At 41.0% G+C, this 16907-nt stretch overlaps 1 protein-coding gene across 1 annotated transcript; it reads left to right on the forward strand.

Moving 5' to 3' along the window:
• Nucleotides 1-70: 70 nt before the first annotated feature.
• On the forward strand, nucleotides 71-16270 carry LOC310845922 (uncharacterized protein). Its single transcript, XM_083741767.1, has 8 exons — nucleotides 71-201; nucleotides 7487-7608; nucleotides 9333-9471; nucleotides 10895-11016; nucleotides 12877-12987; nucleotides 13929-14035; nucleotides 15300-15390; nucleotides 15978-16270. The coding sequence occupies exons 1-8, from the start codon at nucleotides 78-80 to the stop codon at nucleotides 16092-16094; spliced, it is 933 nt and encodes a 310-aa protein (XP_083597893.1). The 5' UTR covers nucleotides 71-77; the 3' UTR covers nucleotides 16095-16270.
• The last annotated feature ends 637 nt before the right edge of the window (nucleotides 16271-16907 follow it).

A 16907-nucleotide genomic window follows, 5' to 3' on the forward strand; every position in this document is an offset into this window, starting at 1 on the left:
GGAGACGTCAGAGCCTTTGCTGACGTATCTCGATTCCGCCAGTCAAGATTGTCAAGGGAGGGCGGTCTTCCTGGCGCATGCGCGGTGTGTTCAGTGGGCAAAGCATGGATTTCCCTTCGGCTCGCCAGGCTGTTTTGAACGTGCTGCGGGGTGCGCGGGCGGGGGATCTGCCCCGCCTGCTTCACTGGATGAGAACGACCAGTAAGCAACGTTTCTCCTCGGGTCCTATCAGTTTCTCCACTTCCTGTGCTTGCATTACAGTTTTCTTACGAGCGAGACCTGCAACAAAATGTTGCAGCATGGGGTGTTCTTGTTCAGGATACTCCTCCCCCAATTCAGTCACCCCCAATAATCAGTCAGCATTCAGGGCCCACTATGCTCAGTCATCGACCAGCTGTTTGGGGCCGTCTTCCCTCCCTTGCCCCAATTTAGTATGTTACTTTGGGTTCTACCAAGCCTAATGATATTTTGCATGTTTGATGTTCCCAGTCATTACACCTCTGTAACCAGGTTGTACAAAAGCACAAGGGTCAGGACTGTTTCCTTCATGATCAGCTTTCTGTCACAGGCATCTGATGGCTGGCATGAGAAGCATGATGCTGGACCTAAGGGCCATGTACTGGTTTTGGAATCCAACACAGTCTTAAAATAGCATGTTCTTCATAGTCGGGCTGCAAAATGCTGTACGTTATTTGAAGGCGAACCTGAAAAATTGGGGGAAGTTTCCTTTTTGATATCAAGATGCTTTCAGTATGTTGAGTATGTAGCAATACCTGATAAATTTATAATCCTTGGGCAACTTAATCTGTTATTAACAGCCAAAAAGCAAAAATGCATTATCAATTATCTGTGTATGCATTTTTTGATCATAACTTCTTATGAGTGCAAGGTATCAAATGTTATACCTCTTACCAACATTGATTACCTGTGCTGAAATCACATGTCAAAGCACTTCAGACTTAAGTGTGTGTGTGTGTGTTGTTGTTGTTGTTGTTGTTGTTCTTATGCAAAGCACAGACTATAAACCAGGGTAAAGGAACCTGTGATCCTTCATATATTGTTGGATTACAAACCCCCTTCACCCCTGATCATTGGCCATGTTGTCTAGGGTTGATGAAAAGTGGAAACTTAGCCACATCTGTTCCCCATACCTGGCATAAACTGCAGAAATGTAGAAAAAACTTGTCACAGAATTCCTTAATATGCATTTATGAATATAACTAATAATTGAAATTACTCAGCATCAATTAGTGCACATTTGCAGTATGGAAAGCCATTATCTGTTATTTGCTTCATCCCAATAGTGATCGTCCTCACAGTGTTGGTACCACTGTGTTAGGTTGTTGAAACAGTCATGTTCTCTAACACATGTAAAGCTGGTAATGGGTACATTGCTTCCATCTTGAACCTGAAAACAGTTGTCGTCAGAGAACATTTGCATTACACCAGGCAGAAGAACAAGGGAGCTGGGAGGTAGCACTTTTTCCAGGATGAATGTCATGGCAAAAGGAATACCGTACTTTTGGCCACAACCACTAGCTAAAGAACAAGTAGTATTGGGGAACATATCCTCCTCTCAAAAAATGCACTGCTCTAACTGTTAGTTTCTTTGGAAGTCTCTGGCCTTTGTTGTTGGCCAAATGAACAGGGATGTGTAGTTTGGGTTATCTTAATATAGACTTTGAGATCATTTGATAAAAATATTTTAAAATAAAATAGCATTGCAAGTTATCATTTTGGATTCATATTAATAGATGAGATAACCAGCAGGTGATGGATTTGAGCTCAGCACATTGAAAAATATGGAATCATCAACATCAACACAGCCCCTTACTTGTACCTGCTTTCCAGATGTCCCTCTCTTGCACCCTGATTACAGCTGGTGTGATTTTTTTCTCTGGTAAGCCGGTGTTTGGATCTTTGCAGCACTGCCCCACAATGGCATTGTGGTGCTGCTATTAAGAATTCTTGGGTGGCTGCATCAGTAAAAGTTTGTGACCAGTCTTGCTTAAAAAATGCTAAAATACTTTTCCCTTTCGCATAGTATAAGAGAGGAGTTCTACCAAATTACAGAAACCCCATGGTTTTATACCGTAATAGAAATAGACATTGCTATCTTTAGGCAGCTGCTTAGCAACCCTTCCTTCACTGTTGCGCAGTTGGTGTGGTCTACCCACAACTGTGAGGTGTATGTTTCTAAATTTACTGATGGTTTAAATTCATTTTCCCCATTATGGTGCAAATGAGCTCAAATAGCACCCTGAAATCATCAGCAATCTCATTTATTTATTTATTTATTTATTTATTTATTTATTTTATTTGCATCCTATCTTTCCTTCATGGAGCTTGAGGAGGTAGCAGATATGATTTTCCATCCTTCCATTTTATCCTCAGAAGAACCCTCCGAAGTAGGTTAGACTAAGAGACACATGGTCAGCTTCATGGCTGAGGTGGGGTTTAAACCCCTAGTCTTAGTCCACCGCTTTAACTACTACACCACACTGACTGAACAGATATGAACAAGTATTGAACAGACGACAGGCACTGAATGACTTTAACATCTGTGCTGGGCCCACCTTGGGATGGCCAGCTTAGAACTTCATGCCACTATGACAATGATGGGACTTGGCCTGTATACTACTGGCCTGTATTCAGCAGGAAAAACTCTGGATCTGGTCTTTGTTGCTGGGTTAATGATCTGGAATTGAGGGTAATACACCATGTGGTAATACATATTAAGGCCTTCTCTGTGGCGGTATCCCAATTGCAGGGTATCCTCTCCCTGGATGCTTGAGTAGCACCAATGCTTTTGGCATTTCAGTTCCAGGGGAAGACCTGGTTGTTTGCCAATACATTTGTGGGATGTTGGACTGCTGCTGTAATTCTGGGTGTTTTTATGACTGAACTTTTCATGCCATGTTTTTAACCTGCACTTAACTATCTGTAATTGCTCTTGTTTTATGTTGTAACCTGCCTGGAATCACATAATGAATTTCAAGCTAAAAATACATTTAATAAAGGGAATATGTAGGCCACCTCTACTTCCATCTCCGAGACAAGGGCAGGTTACCCTTTATCTCAATCATCTTCTTAAGAAACATTTGTGCTGTACTACTAGTTTGCATGGGTAAAACCTCAGCGCCTAGGACTTGCTGATCGTATGGTCGGCGGTTCGAATCCCCGCGGCGGGGTGCACTCCCAGCATTCGGTCCCAGCGCCTGCCAACCTAGCAGTTCAAAAGCACCCCCGGGTGCAAGTAAATAAATAGGGACCGCTTACCAGCGGGAAGGTAAACGGCGTTCCATGTGCTGCGCTGGCTCGCCAGATGCAGCTTGTCACGCTGGCCACGTGACCCGGAAGTGTCTGCGGACAGCGCTGGCTCCTGGCCTATAGAGTGAGATGAGCACACAACCCTAGAGTCTGGCAAGACTGGCCCGTACAGGCAGGGGTACCTTTACCTTTACTAGTTTGCATATGGGAACGGAGTTTGTACATATCTGCTGAGAAGGAAAGCCCATTGAATTCAATGGGTTTTACTCCCAGGTAACTCTGCAAAGGATTACAAGCAAGACATGTTGCAGCCTTAGAGAATGCATCCTGTTTCTTTTCTTTCTCCTGAAGGAGAGTTTTACAACTGATGTATTGGGATCCTGGTTTCAGATTTCAGAATACTGGAGGGCATCTACCCTATTCACCTGGATTTTGGGTGGGGCAGCACGCCTTTGCTGGAGAGACAAAAATAGCCTTTGCTTTGTTCTATTGCTTCTCTAGTTAGTGAAGTAGGTGTCTTGCTTAAGCAGCTGCTTGCAAGCATCAGGGAAAGAACAGGGTGAGGAGAGTAAAGTCATAGACTGCATGCATGTCATATATTTAAAGCATATCACTTTCCCCGAAGAATCCTGGGAACTGTTGTTTATCTGCTCACACTTAACACCCTTAGCAAACTTCAAATTCCAGGATTCTTTGGGGGGGGGCAGAAATGTATGCAGCCATTGTTTAGGCAGGAAAGCCCCTCAAAACCCATCAGTACCAGCTATTGCACATAAATGCTGCCCTCATGTTACTGGTGAATGTTGTCAGCCTACAGTCATGAGCTGACACCTGGCATGGGGTGGTAGCTAAGCTGAAAGGAGGTGTCCTCTCTGCTAGAGTATGTTGCATTAAAGGTAAAAGGTATAGGACCCCTGGACAGTTAAGTCTAGCCAAAGGTGACTATGGGGTGTGGTGCTCATCTTGCTTTTCAGGTCGAGGGAGCTGGCGTTTGTTCACTTTCCGGGTCATGTGGCCAGCATGACTAAACCACTTCTGGTGCAATGGAACACCATGACGGAAGCCAGGGCGTACAGAAACGCCTTTTACTGTACCTTCCTGCCACAGTGGTACCTATTTATCTACTTGCACTGGTGTGTTTTTGAACTGCTAGGTTGGCAGGAGCTGAGCTGAGCAACAGGAACTCGCCCCATTGCGCAGATTCGAACTGCCAACCTTCTGATCAGCAAGCCCAAGAGGCTCAGTGGTTTAGATCACAGCGCAACCTGTGTCTCACGCATCTTATTACCGGGTGCTGGAAACTAAAGGAGAGTCAAGTGTTGTTGCACTCAGGTCCTGTTATATGACTTCCCATGGGCGCCTGGTTGCCGACTGTGAGAACAGGATGCTGGCCTAGATGAGCCATTGGGCAGATTCAGCAAGTCTGTTGTTATTTTTATTAGGCCTTGTTTTTCTCTGACCCATAAAGGACAACCACAGATTATAAAGGTTTCTAACATGTCTCTGCTTCCACATTCCATCCATGAAAGGCGATTGCTGCCTCCAGAACCAGGTCCAGGGAACTCTAGGGAAATTTGGCTCAACTTCTCTGCTTGAGAGGGAGGGAGAGAATAAAGCGTGGGGGAATTCTCCCCTTGCTGTGCTCTTCTTCTTGTGGGAGAGAGAGGTTTGGAGGATAGTATTACTTTCTTATAGCAGAGTTAGCAAATGGTGATTGCTCCAAGCACATTAAAACTCCATTACAGTGGTACCTTGGGTTAAGTACTTAATTCGTTCCGGAGGTCCGTACTTAACCTGAAACTGTTCTTAACCTGAAGCACCACTTTAGCTAATGGGGCCTCCTGCTGCTGCTGCTGCTGCGCCGCCGGAGCACGATTTCTGTTCTTATCCTGAAGCAAAGTTCTTAACCTGAAGCAATATTTCTGGGTTAGCAGAGTCTGTAACCTGAAGCGTATGTAACCCGAGGTACTACTGTAGATTTTACATCTGCCCTCATTCACCTTTAAATATTTCCCACAAAATACTTAGGCTAGAATAAATCACAGATACAGCATTGCAAATAAGTGAGTATTTTACTCACAGTTTCAGAAGTTACAGCAAACAACTCTCCATCTGTTGGCAGTAAAGTAAAGAAGAAAAGGTTCCAAAGGAAAGACATTTGTCTTCTTACACAAATGAATCATGCAGAAGACGCAAGCTGTAAAATTTCTTCAGAGAGATTTTTCATTCATGTGGTTGTTCTTCAGCAGGGAGCCATGCTTGGCTACCAGCTTCTTCAAGGAACACAGGGGTGGGGTGGGGGGGGTGAGGAAGCAAAGGCTGCTGGGAGCCTACTGAGTTCCATCCTTGTTAACTTGGGATCAGAATAACTCATGCACCTAAGTGTGCGTCAGCAACTGCATATTACTACAACTCTTCATGTGGCAGCACTTGTACACCATCAGAGATATCATTTTATCTCCTGAGTCCAGAGGCATTTTAGGTTCTGCAGTGTGTTCTGGTATGAAGGGTGTATGGGAGCTCCTATCAGCCTCAAGCCTATTATGGAGGTTTTTGCTGAGCTGAAGGGAAGCAAACAGAATGGCACTTGAGTTCAATTATCTTGGTTTCAATCTAGCTGGCTGGGGGTGCATTTTTTTCTGTCAAGGTTTTCCGTGTCAGCATGAGGACAGTAACCATGCATATTCAACTTTCAGTCTGTAACCCTTCTTGAAGATCTTGTGGAAGCAGCAAAGAGTTGTTTGCTACCAGAGCACATCTATAGCATCTATATGCTTAGAAAGATGGTTAAAGAAAAAGTTAACTAATTATAGAGTTGCATCCAGTTCCATGCGAACAAACTTCCCCTGCCTCTCCTCTCACCTGCCTGCAGGCCACCAGTCCTCTTGAACATATTTTAAGAGTTCACAAGGAGCTGCAGCCAGGAAATCCTACTGTGTGGGAACACTTGCACAATGGCAACATTGGGTATAACCCATGGTACTTTCTGTAGCCACACTTACAAAGCCACTGAGATAGGAGGATGCATTTTTAGCTCATGTGGGATTTCAGTTGTTGCTGGGTTTTGCTTCCACTTTCATACTGGAGTAACTGCAAGGTTTCAAATTCTTTTTTTTTCTCCCTTAGGAAAAAAAAAATCTCCTCAAGATGTTCCTTGAATTGGTAAACTGGGTGAGCCTGTATGACCAGTTTTGCAGTGAAATGCTGGCCTCCACCTTCCTTCCCAAAATACTGTAACTACAAATAACGATACTTAAAACTACTTTGGGGAGTTACTGAGCTAAGAGAAATTGATTTAAAATAGTCTTAAGGTTGCAGCCTTAAAACTGTGTCATAGCCGAATTCTATTGTGTCTGAGCTTTAAGTAGCTGGGTGAAAGGAAGGTAGCAATGTTGCCGGTATTCTAACAGTATTCTTCCTGTTTACAGTTCTAGCCAGTCACTGCGTATCAGCCATGCCCACCTTTTAAAAGGCTTTTTGTACTTCTGCCTGCCTCTTGTATCTCACTGGTCTTGTTTTATCAAGGGAGTTTGCTATTAGAGGCAGTAATTTTCAGGGAAGAAGAGGGTAAGCAATAATATAGAAGGTAGCCTGAGCTGAAAAAGTCACCACGTTGCAGAAAATAGCTCTACAGGGAATAAAATGTATATTAACAGCCTGCAGGTCAAATTCTTAGTTTTGGAGACTTTATCACATTGATATTTCATACTGTTGAAGATACCTCATAAATGTCACTACTGAGCTATGCTTTCCCTCCATTTTCCATTATTTTCTCAATTACTGTTCCAACAAACCTTTGCTTAATACCTTTTTTTCCAAATATGAAATGTGTTTTAAAATGTACAAGCAAGCAGTTGCATGTTTTTGCCCTTCTTCCAATACTTCAAAAGCATCTTTGATGTTTAAATAGCTAAGTGAATGAAATACGATAACTTTGGGGGGGAGCAAAGATTGCCGTGTTGGTAGGTTTCTACATCTTAAAGTAAATCTTAAAATAACCAAGTGCTTTTTGAAATGTAATGTCATCGGCATGTAAATCTGTCGCCTATAGGAAAAATAAGCAACAAAAGTTGTGCAACTGCTCTTCAATTTCTACCATCTTCAAATAAAAATCCTGAACATCTGGAATTGTGTGCAAATCACTGTTGCATTAACATTGTTGATGCCTGAGAATGCCACATGATCATTTATTTATATATACATATATATTTTGTAGATGACTTTGATGAATTCACATCCAATAATGATGATATTATTCTCAGAAGTATTGCTGAAGATCTTAGAGATTGTTTGCCAAAAGAGGCCATGCTCAGCTCCGAGCACCTTGCTCTCCAAAAAGTAAGTTTAGCCTTTGAGGCCTTCCCGTGTCAGATGGTTTAGTGATTTGGGTCCACCACTAGGGCTACCAGGGACTTCTGTCTGATGCAGGTTGCTGAATGACCTGATTGAGTCACTGTCAGAACTTGAGCCCAGGGCATCTGTATTTAACAGCTCAAGAAAGAGAAGAGCAGGGAATAAGCTTTAACTGCTGGAGAAGTGTCCTTGTGCTGATTGGCCCAGTGTAGGTCAGGTGATGCTTGGTCATGCTTAATCATCTAAGCAACAAAAACAGAATAAAACACTACAAAGCATTGATCAAGTTTTCAAGTTCCCCAGAATTCTTCTTCTGCCTAAATGTTCCTTTGGTGTGTTTTTTCCCTATTATGCTCTGAAACATATTTCTTCTCCCTCTATTTCACCTATCTATCCTGAATAAGATAGGGACGCGGGTGGCGCTGTGGGTTAAACCACACAGCCTAGGACTTGCTGATCAGAAGGTCGGTGGTTTAAATCCCTGCGACGGGGTGAGCTCCCATTGCTCGGTCCCAGCTTCTGCCAACCTAGCAGTTAGAAAGCACGTCAAAGTGCTAGTAGATAAATAGGTACCGCTCCGGCGGGAAGGTAAACGGCGTTTCCGTGCGCTGCTCTGGTTCACCAGAAGCGGCTTAGTCATGTACGCCGGCTCCCTCGGCCAGTAAAGCGAGATGAGCGCCGCAACCCCAGAGTCGGACACGACTGGACCTAATGGTCAGGGACCCCTTTACCTTTTATCCTGATTAAGAGTTTTGAAGAACTCAAAAGCTTGCTCTCTGTGACTTCTCAGTTGATCCTAATAAAAACAGTAAATTGCAGTTATTTTTGGATCCCACCTCTCCAGATGAACCAGCATAGCTGGCTGCAATCTTCATTTGTTTTGGGCAAAAATACTGAATTTAGCTGCCCGGGAGAGGGAGCCTAGAATTTCTACCACCTAACAGTGGGACCTGGGTTATGAGGGTTACATGTCCTCTGCCTATGGGGCAGCTAGTTTTGCTTCCATTGGCTCCTCTTAATCAGCTAAAATTAGTCACTGTCTTTCCTCATATTACTCCACAATTTCCCCCCTTTTGCTGTTTGCTTTATAACAAAGATATATATTCCAGCTAGCACTGATGACATATTAAGTATCACACAAGTAAATGCAATCTATCTATCTATCATCTATCTATTTATCTATTTCTCATTTATAGCTGCAGAAACTGCCACCTTCAAAGTGCATCCTTAGTAGACAGCAATGTGGGGTCTTCAAATTAAACGCCTGGCCGTGAATATAACTCATTGATGTAGCAGTATAATATTTAATACTGATTCCTTAGACAGAGAAAACATGTTAAATTAGAGGTACAAAATAATGAGGAAACAGGCATAATTTAGGTCAAGGGTTCCCAAACTGTGGTTTATGGACCACCAGTGGTCTGAGAGCTTCCCTCGGGTGTTCCATGGTGTGCCTATAAAAATACAGTTAAAATTCATAGAGCAACCAGCACAGTGCATTATTATTGGTTCAATAGACAGGAAGATCATGAAGGGGCCAGCCAAGACTCACCGCAATTTTCAAGTGGTCCTTTGTGGGAGCAGGGAATTTTGGAACCACTGACTTATGTGCAGTGGAACAGAAAGTCTAGGGCTTAAATTGTGTGCAGCTAGTACTGGGGAAAATGTGCTGATTAATATACATGTTCAGCTTTATGCTTCTCCTTCAGCTGCAACAGCAAACAAAACCCACAGTTCATATTGATGCATTCCTTTATGATGATGACTGTATTGACTCACTGTGTGAAGAAGGGAAGATGAGCAGATATTACTGTCTAATGTGCGGCTCTCACCGGACAGCACCATTAGGTAAGTACATAGATGATGTACTTGGAGGCCAAATGACAGCATTGGTCAATGTGTGCCTATGCAGTTGATCCAATGTTTTTTCCCGAAATCAAATATGGAGTAGCTTCAGGTTTCAGTCAGATGTGGAACTATGCTTTTCAAACTGAGCTGCGGAAGCATCTACAAGTTATTGTGCTCCCAGATGAAATGGGAAATAAGGTGAAAGTCCATTTAAAAAAGGAAAATGGGTTTGACTGCATGGTCTCAATTTATATAGTTTATTAACAATAGTAAAGTAATCTCCCTTTCATCTTGTCACAGCAGCTACTATGGAGAAATTATCTTAATGCTGTTGAAGTGAGCTGATTTTCCAGGTTTATTTTGATGCATGCAAGACTTAACATGTGTACATGTATTGTCTTGGAAGACAGCACTTTGCATTTTGTAGTTGTTTTTAAAATTTGCAATAAAGTTTATAAAAAAGGAACAAAACCAATAAACATAAATTAACTTTTAATTTTAGTTCAGGTAAATCGGTGGGGTTTTTTGTGTCTTAGGTGTAACTTGTAACTAAAATATGTGTGTGCTTATTATACCAACATTAATTTTTCCAATTAAAAGTGTGTTGGCTAAAACCATTGAAGTTGAGCACAAACAGTTCCCTTTAGGGAGAAAGTTCCAAAGTCAGGATGTCATTACAGAGAAGGCCCTATGTTGCATTCAGGGAATGTCTGGAGGACAGAGCAGGCTCACAGCTGCAGGTCCCCCCTTTCAAGCTCTGTACCGATAGCTGGAATGTAAAAACGAAGCTTGCACTTGTGCAGAGAAAAGCTTTGTATGTGTAATTAGGAACCCTGCCCTTTGCAAGTTTCTGTTTGCACAGAGAGAGCTCGTCTGTATACCAGTTGTGTATGCATCCTAGGCTCTGTTCAGACTTTCAGTTGAACATATGGCATTCTAGGTTGGAGGATGTGGTCCTGATTTCGCCACCATGTGTTCATATGTGAAAAGGACTCTAATCTGTTCTTCATTTTGTTCACAATTCTGTTCAAAGAACAACGTGAAGCAGACCCATAGCACTTACTAGACAGTTAAGATCTCACAGAGTATCATTTAAACTGTTTTACTCTTCAGTAGTTGCACTTAATTTATGCTATATTACTTAAAATTGAGTGGGAAATGTGTCCAGTGCTACAGTCTCACCCTTTATTATTAAGGTTATTTTTTAAGTAAAGAAATACAAGATCGTGTACAGTTTGATGTTTTACTTAAAATTATAAAGATGTGAATGTGGTGGGGAATATTATTCTCAGCAGACAAGTGGGAAAATGATAATTCTTGTTGGAAAGGTGTTTTAATCCATGTTCTACTAAACATTTGAGAGTGTTCGATGATTGTTCCAGCAAGGTTGCATATTTAAAATTATTTTGCTCTTATTTCCCAGAGTTCATTTCTCATTCCTTTTCCATCTCGGAACTGAAGTTTCTCTTTCGGCATGTACTGCCTGATCTGACAGGAAAGGTGGTGGTTGACATTGGTTCCAGACTTGGTGCGGTCCTCTTTGGGGTAAAACCCAGTTCAGGAATTCGTTAACAATTTCCTGTGATGTATCTTTTTTCCTGTTCGTGGTGGTTATTCTATGCTTCTGTTCTGTGTGTTGTCCTGCAGATACACTGTTTAATGTTATAACCTACCTTGCCCAAAATCTTGTTCAAAACATGAGTGGTGTATTACTGGACATCTTACTCCAAACCCAGATGTGATATGACTACATTCTCTTCTCTAAGCCAGAAAGATACGGGTGCAATGACATATTACAGCCACTTTGTTATTATAACTGCTCGATAAGTCTCTGGATAAGGAGGAGGGTTGGGCTGGTGATACTTTTTTTGAGTTTTGGGCAAATCCAGCTCAGGTTTCTTCATCCCGCTCAATAGTTAAAAGAATTGTTTCAGCAGTTTATAGGAAATAGATATCAGGAAGCGATTGCCCAGGTTCAGTTTTGCAGTCATGTTTTGCTTCACCATAAAGTTGACATCTGTGTATAATTTTGGTTCTCAAACTTTGTGTGTGCCTTCGTAGGCTACAGCCTTAGGGAAGGGCTGGAATTTAATAGTAGAGCACAGGCCTCAGATACTGAACAGCTTCTGCAAGTCAGTGTAGATACTTCAAAAGATCCAAGACAGCCTCATATTTTACTATGTTCCCCTTGTTACCAAGAAAAATCAGCAGTTGCTTACTTAGCTACAGTAAACTCTTCCTTATCAGAGACTACAGAGAAAGTCTACTACTCCTCCCAATTATGTAGTATCATCAGGTAATGTCTGTCTTGCTTAAGCAAGATTTTGGCTTGTCTCCTGCCTGAACCTGAATTTGTTATAGTCAGAACAAAAAAAATATCCTTCCAGTAGCACCTTAAAGACCAACTAAGTTAGTTCTTGGTATGACCTTTCGTGTGCATGCACACTTCTTCAGATACACTGAAACAGAAGTCACCAGACCCTTCTATATAGTGAGAAGGTGGGGAGGGGTATTACTTGTTATAGTCAGTTCTTTGGTTACTGTTGTTGTATTATCTTATGGTTTGATTGACTGACATTGATCCCTTTAGTGCTCCTTCAGATTTAGGAAGGCAGGATAAAAAAACCCTTAATAAATAAACAAAAGACGAGCAAAGGACCATGGCATTTTATCAAAAGGTCTTAAGAAGCTCTTTAAAAATACCAAGCTGCCCCCATGGGCATAATCTTGATCAGAAAGGGGAGCTTTTTTTCCTTGGAATACCTTCATAGATGCTCTGACCACTTGTGTTAAGGATCCAGTTATTTCTTGACATTCCCTTTTTTCCTGGAATAACAAATGAAGTAGATGCAGTGTCACTTTTTGCTAAATTTATCTTAAATTAGAAACACCTGCTAACATTTGGAAAGCTGAAGCACTTTATGGTGTTAAAAATGGAATATATCCTCCAGATAAAGCATAACTCATATTTTTAAAAATAGTTCTTTTCATCATATTCTTTGCTTCTATTTACAGAAGTGGCAATCTGCCATATTTAATCTGAATAGACTGTTTTTCTAGCCAGATGGTTAAGAGTTTCAGAAAGCTGTAATAGTTATCATTTAGGGGCATCTTAATATGTGGGTTTCTAGCATTTGTCATGTTAAATCCATATAAGTTTATCAAGCTTCTTGTGAAACATTTATTCTAATTTATAAGATAAATTATTATGGCAGGGTAGACTTTCTATTGTAGGGCTAAACACTATTTTGAGCACTTGCTACCAAGCCCTCTGGAACAGGGCCTGAAACTTTCTAAGATTCTTACAATCTCATCTTATATATATATAAAATTCAGTAAAGCTTAACATTTCATTTCAGTCCACCTATATATATTTCTGTCTATCTACACTGGCTTTTCTTTTAGGGCTACTTTTATAGCTCAGCGTCTCAGATCTATGGTGTTGAAATGAATGCAGACTTTTGCCGGTTGCAGGAAGGTATCATTGCAAAATACCAACTTCATGGAAGAATAAAGGTAGTAACGTATTTCTTAGTTTGTTTTATTTACAGAGAGATTTTGAACTAGCAAGTCAATATTCATAGAAAAATAATGTCACTGGAGTCATGCACATATCTGGTAGGATACCTCAAATAGTTGAAGTTTGTAAATCTTTTTGACTGAAACCATCATGTGATTCAAACCATCTCCATAGCAGCCTGTACACTCAGCTCTGGAGTTAAACGGAGGCTGGAGGATATTCAATATTAATAATATTGAAAAAATGAAAAAGGTTTAAGATGATTTTAAGGTTTTCCCATGACCAACAAGAAAAGAATAATAGTATTTAGTATTTGTATAATCAGATGTTCCAAGCACTTTATGTGTGCTATCTTGTGGTAATACATATAATTCAATAAGAAAGGTCAGTATTTTTACACCCATATTGCAAATGGGGAGGCTGAGGCCAAGAGTAAGAGGCTTGCTTAGGGTCAGGGAACCTCTGGCCTGAGGACCAACCTTAGCCCACCAGGTGTCCCTTTGGGCCTGCGAGACCATTTTGGACAAAGCAGCCATCAATCAGCTGGTTGGCAGGAGTTATTAAAATGCTGTGCAAAGCAGGAAGCCAGCACAAAGCAGTATCACACCCCCAATCAGCTGATAAGATGGGAGGGAGCACTTCCTTGATCCAGTTGTTCTCACCACCCTTTCATTTCAGTAGCTGTTTCACTATAAAGTGAAGCAGCTGCTGAAATGAATTGGGTGGGGAAGTCTTAGGTAGGATTCACCAAATGCACCCCATCAGCAGAAGCCCTGTGCAAAGCCTTCTGCTTGTGCAAGATGACTTTTTCCTCCTTTATGCCACTGCACCTTCAAAAATGGCTTTTTGGGGAGAGAACCCCCAGAACAGTGGGGGGAGGGGGCTAATTTGCCAGATGATCTTTCATGTTAGAAGCTTACAGATTTTCCCCCTTCAGGTACTTCATGCAGACATTTGTACTCAGACGTCCCTTCTTCAGAATGCTGACATTGTTGTGATGAATAATGTTTTTGAATATTTCCTTGACAGCTCAGAACAGGCCAGGTAAGAGGTGTGTTCCTGAATTTTTTAGAAACTAGGAATACATTTCTGAGGATACGTTTAGACTTACATATGTTTCTCCTCTTTTAAAATGCTAGAATTGAAATGTATATTTAAGAAAAGCGTAAGTTCCAGACTCTCAAACTCAAGTAGTTATTATGAAGCAAGTCGTTTAAGCGATATATGACACATATAATGTCAGCTAATAATGGAGTCCAGTGGACAATATTAGAAAACCTGGAAACTGATGGTGATCCTATAAGTGCAAAAGTAAAAAATGAAGCTACCAGGCAGTTAACAACCTATGAGAAAATAATAGTGGGAGGAAACATAGTGGCGTAATGTCTAATTTCATCCGTGCACAAAATTATTACAGAGGTACAATTTTGCCCACAGCAAAATTTAAGAAGTTGGTGGGTGGTAAATTGGAATTTAGACATAGAGGAAGAAGAATGGAATAAATTATGGACGTAAGAGCCATGCAAATCCCTATCAGCAACAACAAGGAAAAGAGCTCTCAATATAGTTGTTAAACTACAACACCTACCAGCCCCAACCAGCAGGGCCAGGAGGCTGGAGTGTTTTAGTCCCCCACAGCTGGAAGGCCACAGTCCCTGTCCTCGCAGCAGCTGTGATAATAGTTGCCTCAAATAAGAGCCAGCCAACTTCCTCTCCTGTTATGCAGTGGCAGATAGGTGACATTGCCTGAGGCTGGGATTGCAGCCATTATTTGGTACAAGTTCCTGGACCCAATTCCAGGCAATTCAATTAACACATACACTGTGACCCTGGATGACCCATTCTACAATGTTTGGTAAGCCCCACTAACCCTATAGGCTTTTGGGGATGGGATACACGGCTGTAGGATGGAAAGGGAAAATCCATTGTATTGAGGTGCCTTGTGCTTATGCAGTCGTAGATGCAACCTGTTATAAACATTGGTAGTATTTCTTTTTGTATTTTTCAAAATGCAGATGCTTTATAAATCTGGTTAATATTATTTCCCACAAACAGTGGGGTACACTCCATAATAATACTGTACTATAAAATAATTTTGCATATATGTCAGGCACATATCAAAGAGGCTGTAATGCTGTAATGCTCATGCAGGCCAAGCTAAGCTTCTAGTATTTTTCTCTCGGAGCACAAACGCCAAATGATGGATGATAATAACTACACTTTGTTGGAACATGTTAGTTCGTGCTAAGCAAGTAATTTTCCATAAGGGTTGCACAAGCAAGTGAAATCTAAACTTACTTTCCCCTAGATCCTGGAAATTTATCAGGCAAAATGTAAGAAAGAAAGGTTCCTTATTAGTGACATTGCCAAGCCTTGAGAAGTCTCTTTCAGAGCTTCAGGTAAGTAGTTATTTCTCAAATTTTTCTGCAGTCAAGTCTCTCCTTTTTATGGAAAAAGCTTTTTTGAGATGTGCAACAGAAGCCCTCCTTGTGTGTCCACCTCCTAGATCAGTGAGGTTGGTGGCAAGAGAGAGGACCATGGAGGTCCCATGGCTTCCTGCCAGTAGGTCTCATATTTGGCACTTTGGGAAGATCTGAGCATAGTTCGAGCAAACTGCCTGTTTCTCCCCTCAGGTTCTTAATGATTATACCTGTGAGAAAGAAAGACTGGGGTGGGGGGAAGCAACATGTGTCAATGGCAAGATGAAAATGTGATTTTGATCAGTTCACTGAGGGCGACAGTACTATCATTTGCAATTATATCGTTGAGTGAGATAGCAATGTGTGAATACTACCAATACTGCAGTCCCAAATCCGTCACAAGATACTGAAAACACACATGTACATTGCAAACCTTACCTATGTTAGTCTTGCAGCAGAATAATATTTTATTTTGATAACCTTTTATTACCTGCCTTCATCAGTAGTCAAGAGGTCTGCATGCACTGGAAAGCAGGTGCAAATATGAAATTTTAATTTCTTTTCAGGTCGACATTCAGCTCAGCCAATGGGTAGAAGCTCTGCCGTTGGACTACGATGTGTTTTTCGAAGAAGTTGCTGATAGAGAAGCACTTGAACAAATCCACTTGTACAGAATTCTCTAATATAAATGTGTACTGACATTGAAATTGCATTGAATTGCAGTTCTACAGTTCTTTTTTCAATAATTCTTATTTTTATTCCTGTTTTTCATAATTCAAACACATAAACAATGAGCAATAAGAATAACCCAATCAGAGGGGCATACAAAAGCTCAAATAAAGTTCTTCTTTTGATATATCTATTTTTGTCAGTTGAGTGAGTCCTTCCATAAAGAGCCATGAGTTGTCGGTAGGGTTGGAGTTGAGTGTGAGGAGGGCACAAATGATATAAAGCTGAACCTTATTGTATCAAAGTCACTTTCTTGTCCTCTGCCATTTTTTTGTCTGCTACTAAGGGATCCCAAGCCCTCCTTGTTTGGTTCATACAATACAATTTTTGATAACCAGGATATTTTGCCATTGTGTATAAATTAGTTAGTAGGATTTTGTTTTGGTTTTTTGCCAGTTTTGAATCTTGTTGTGAGTTAGTGGTATGGGGAGTACTTGGAATAGTATGTCAGTGGAGGTAATGTATTCATTTTGATTGTTGCAATCTTGCTTAACCTTGCTATATTTAATTTTGACCAGTTCATAAGCTTCTTGTATATCTTCCATGATAAAGGATTATAGTTAATTTTTTCTATTGGTTTTTAATTATTAGGTATAAAATTTTCAATGTATTTTATAATGTGTCGATATGCCTGTTTGTTCTGTGCTTTCTGTGTTTATATTCCTTATATGACTGATTTCTTTCCAGGTTTGTGAACAATAGTAAGATGTCATCTGCAAACATGCCTATTTTATGTTGTGTGTTGTTACTGAAACTACCTGATACAG

Source organism: Podarcis gaigeae (genome assembly GCF_964106915.1).
Source record: "Podarcis gaigeae genome assembly, chromosome: 1".
In the NCBI taxonomy this organism is placed as follows: Eukaryota; Metazoa; Chordata; class Lepidosauria; order Squamata; family Lacertidae; genus Podarcis; species Podarcis gaigeae.

Coding starts and splice junctions, on each gene's coding strand:
- LOC310845922 (XM_083741767.1), top strand. CDS start 78: ATGCGCGGTGTGTTCAGTGGGCAAAGCATGGATTTCCCTTCGGCTCGC. Junction 202..7,486: donor TCACTGGATGAGAACGACCA/GTAAGCAACGTT, acceptor TATATTTTGTAG/ATGACTTTGATGAATTCACA. Junction 9,472..10,894: donor TCACCGGACAGCACCATTAG/GTAAGTACATAG, acceptor CTTATTTCCCAG/AGTTCATTTCTCATTCCTTT.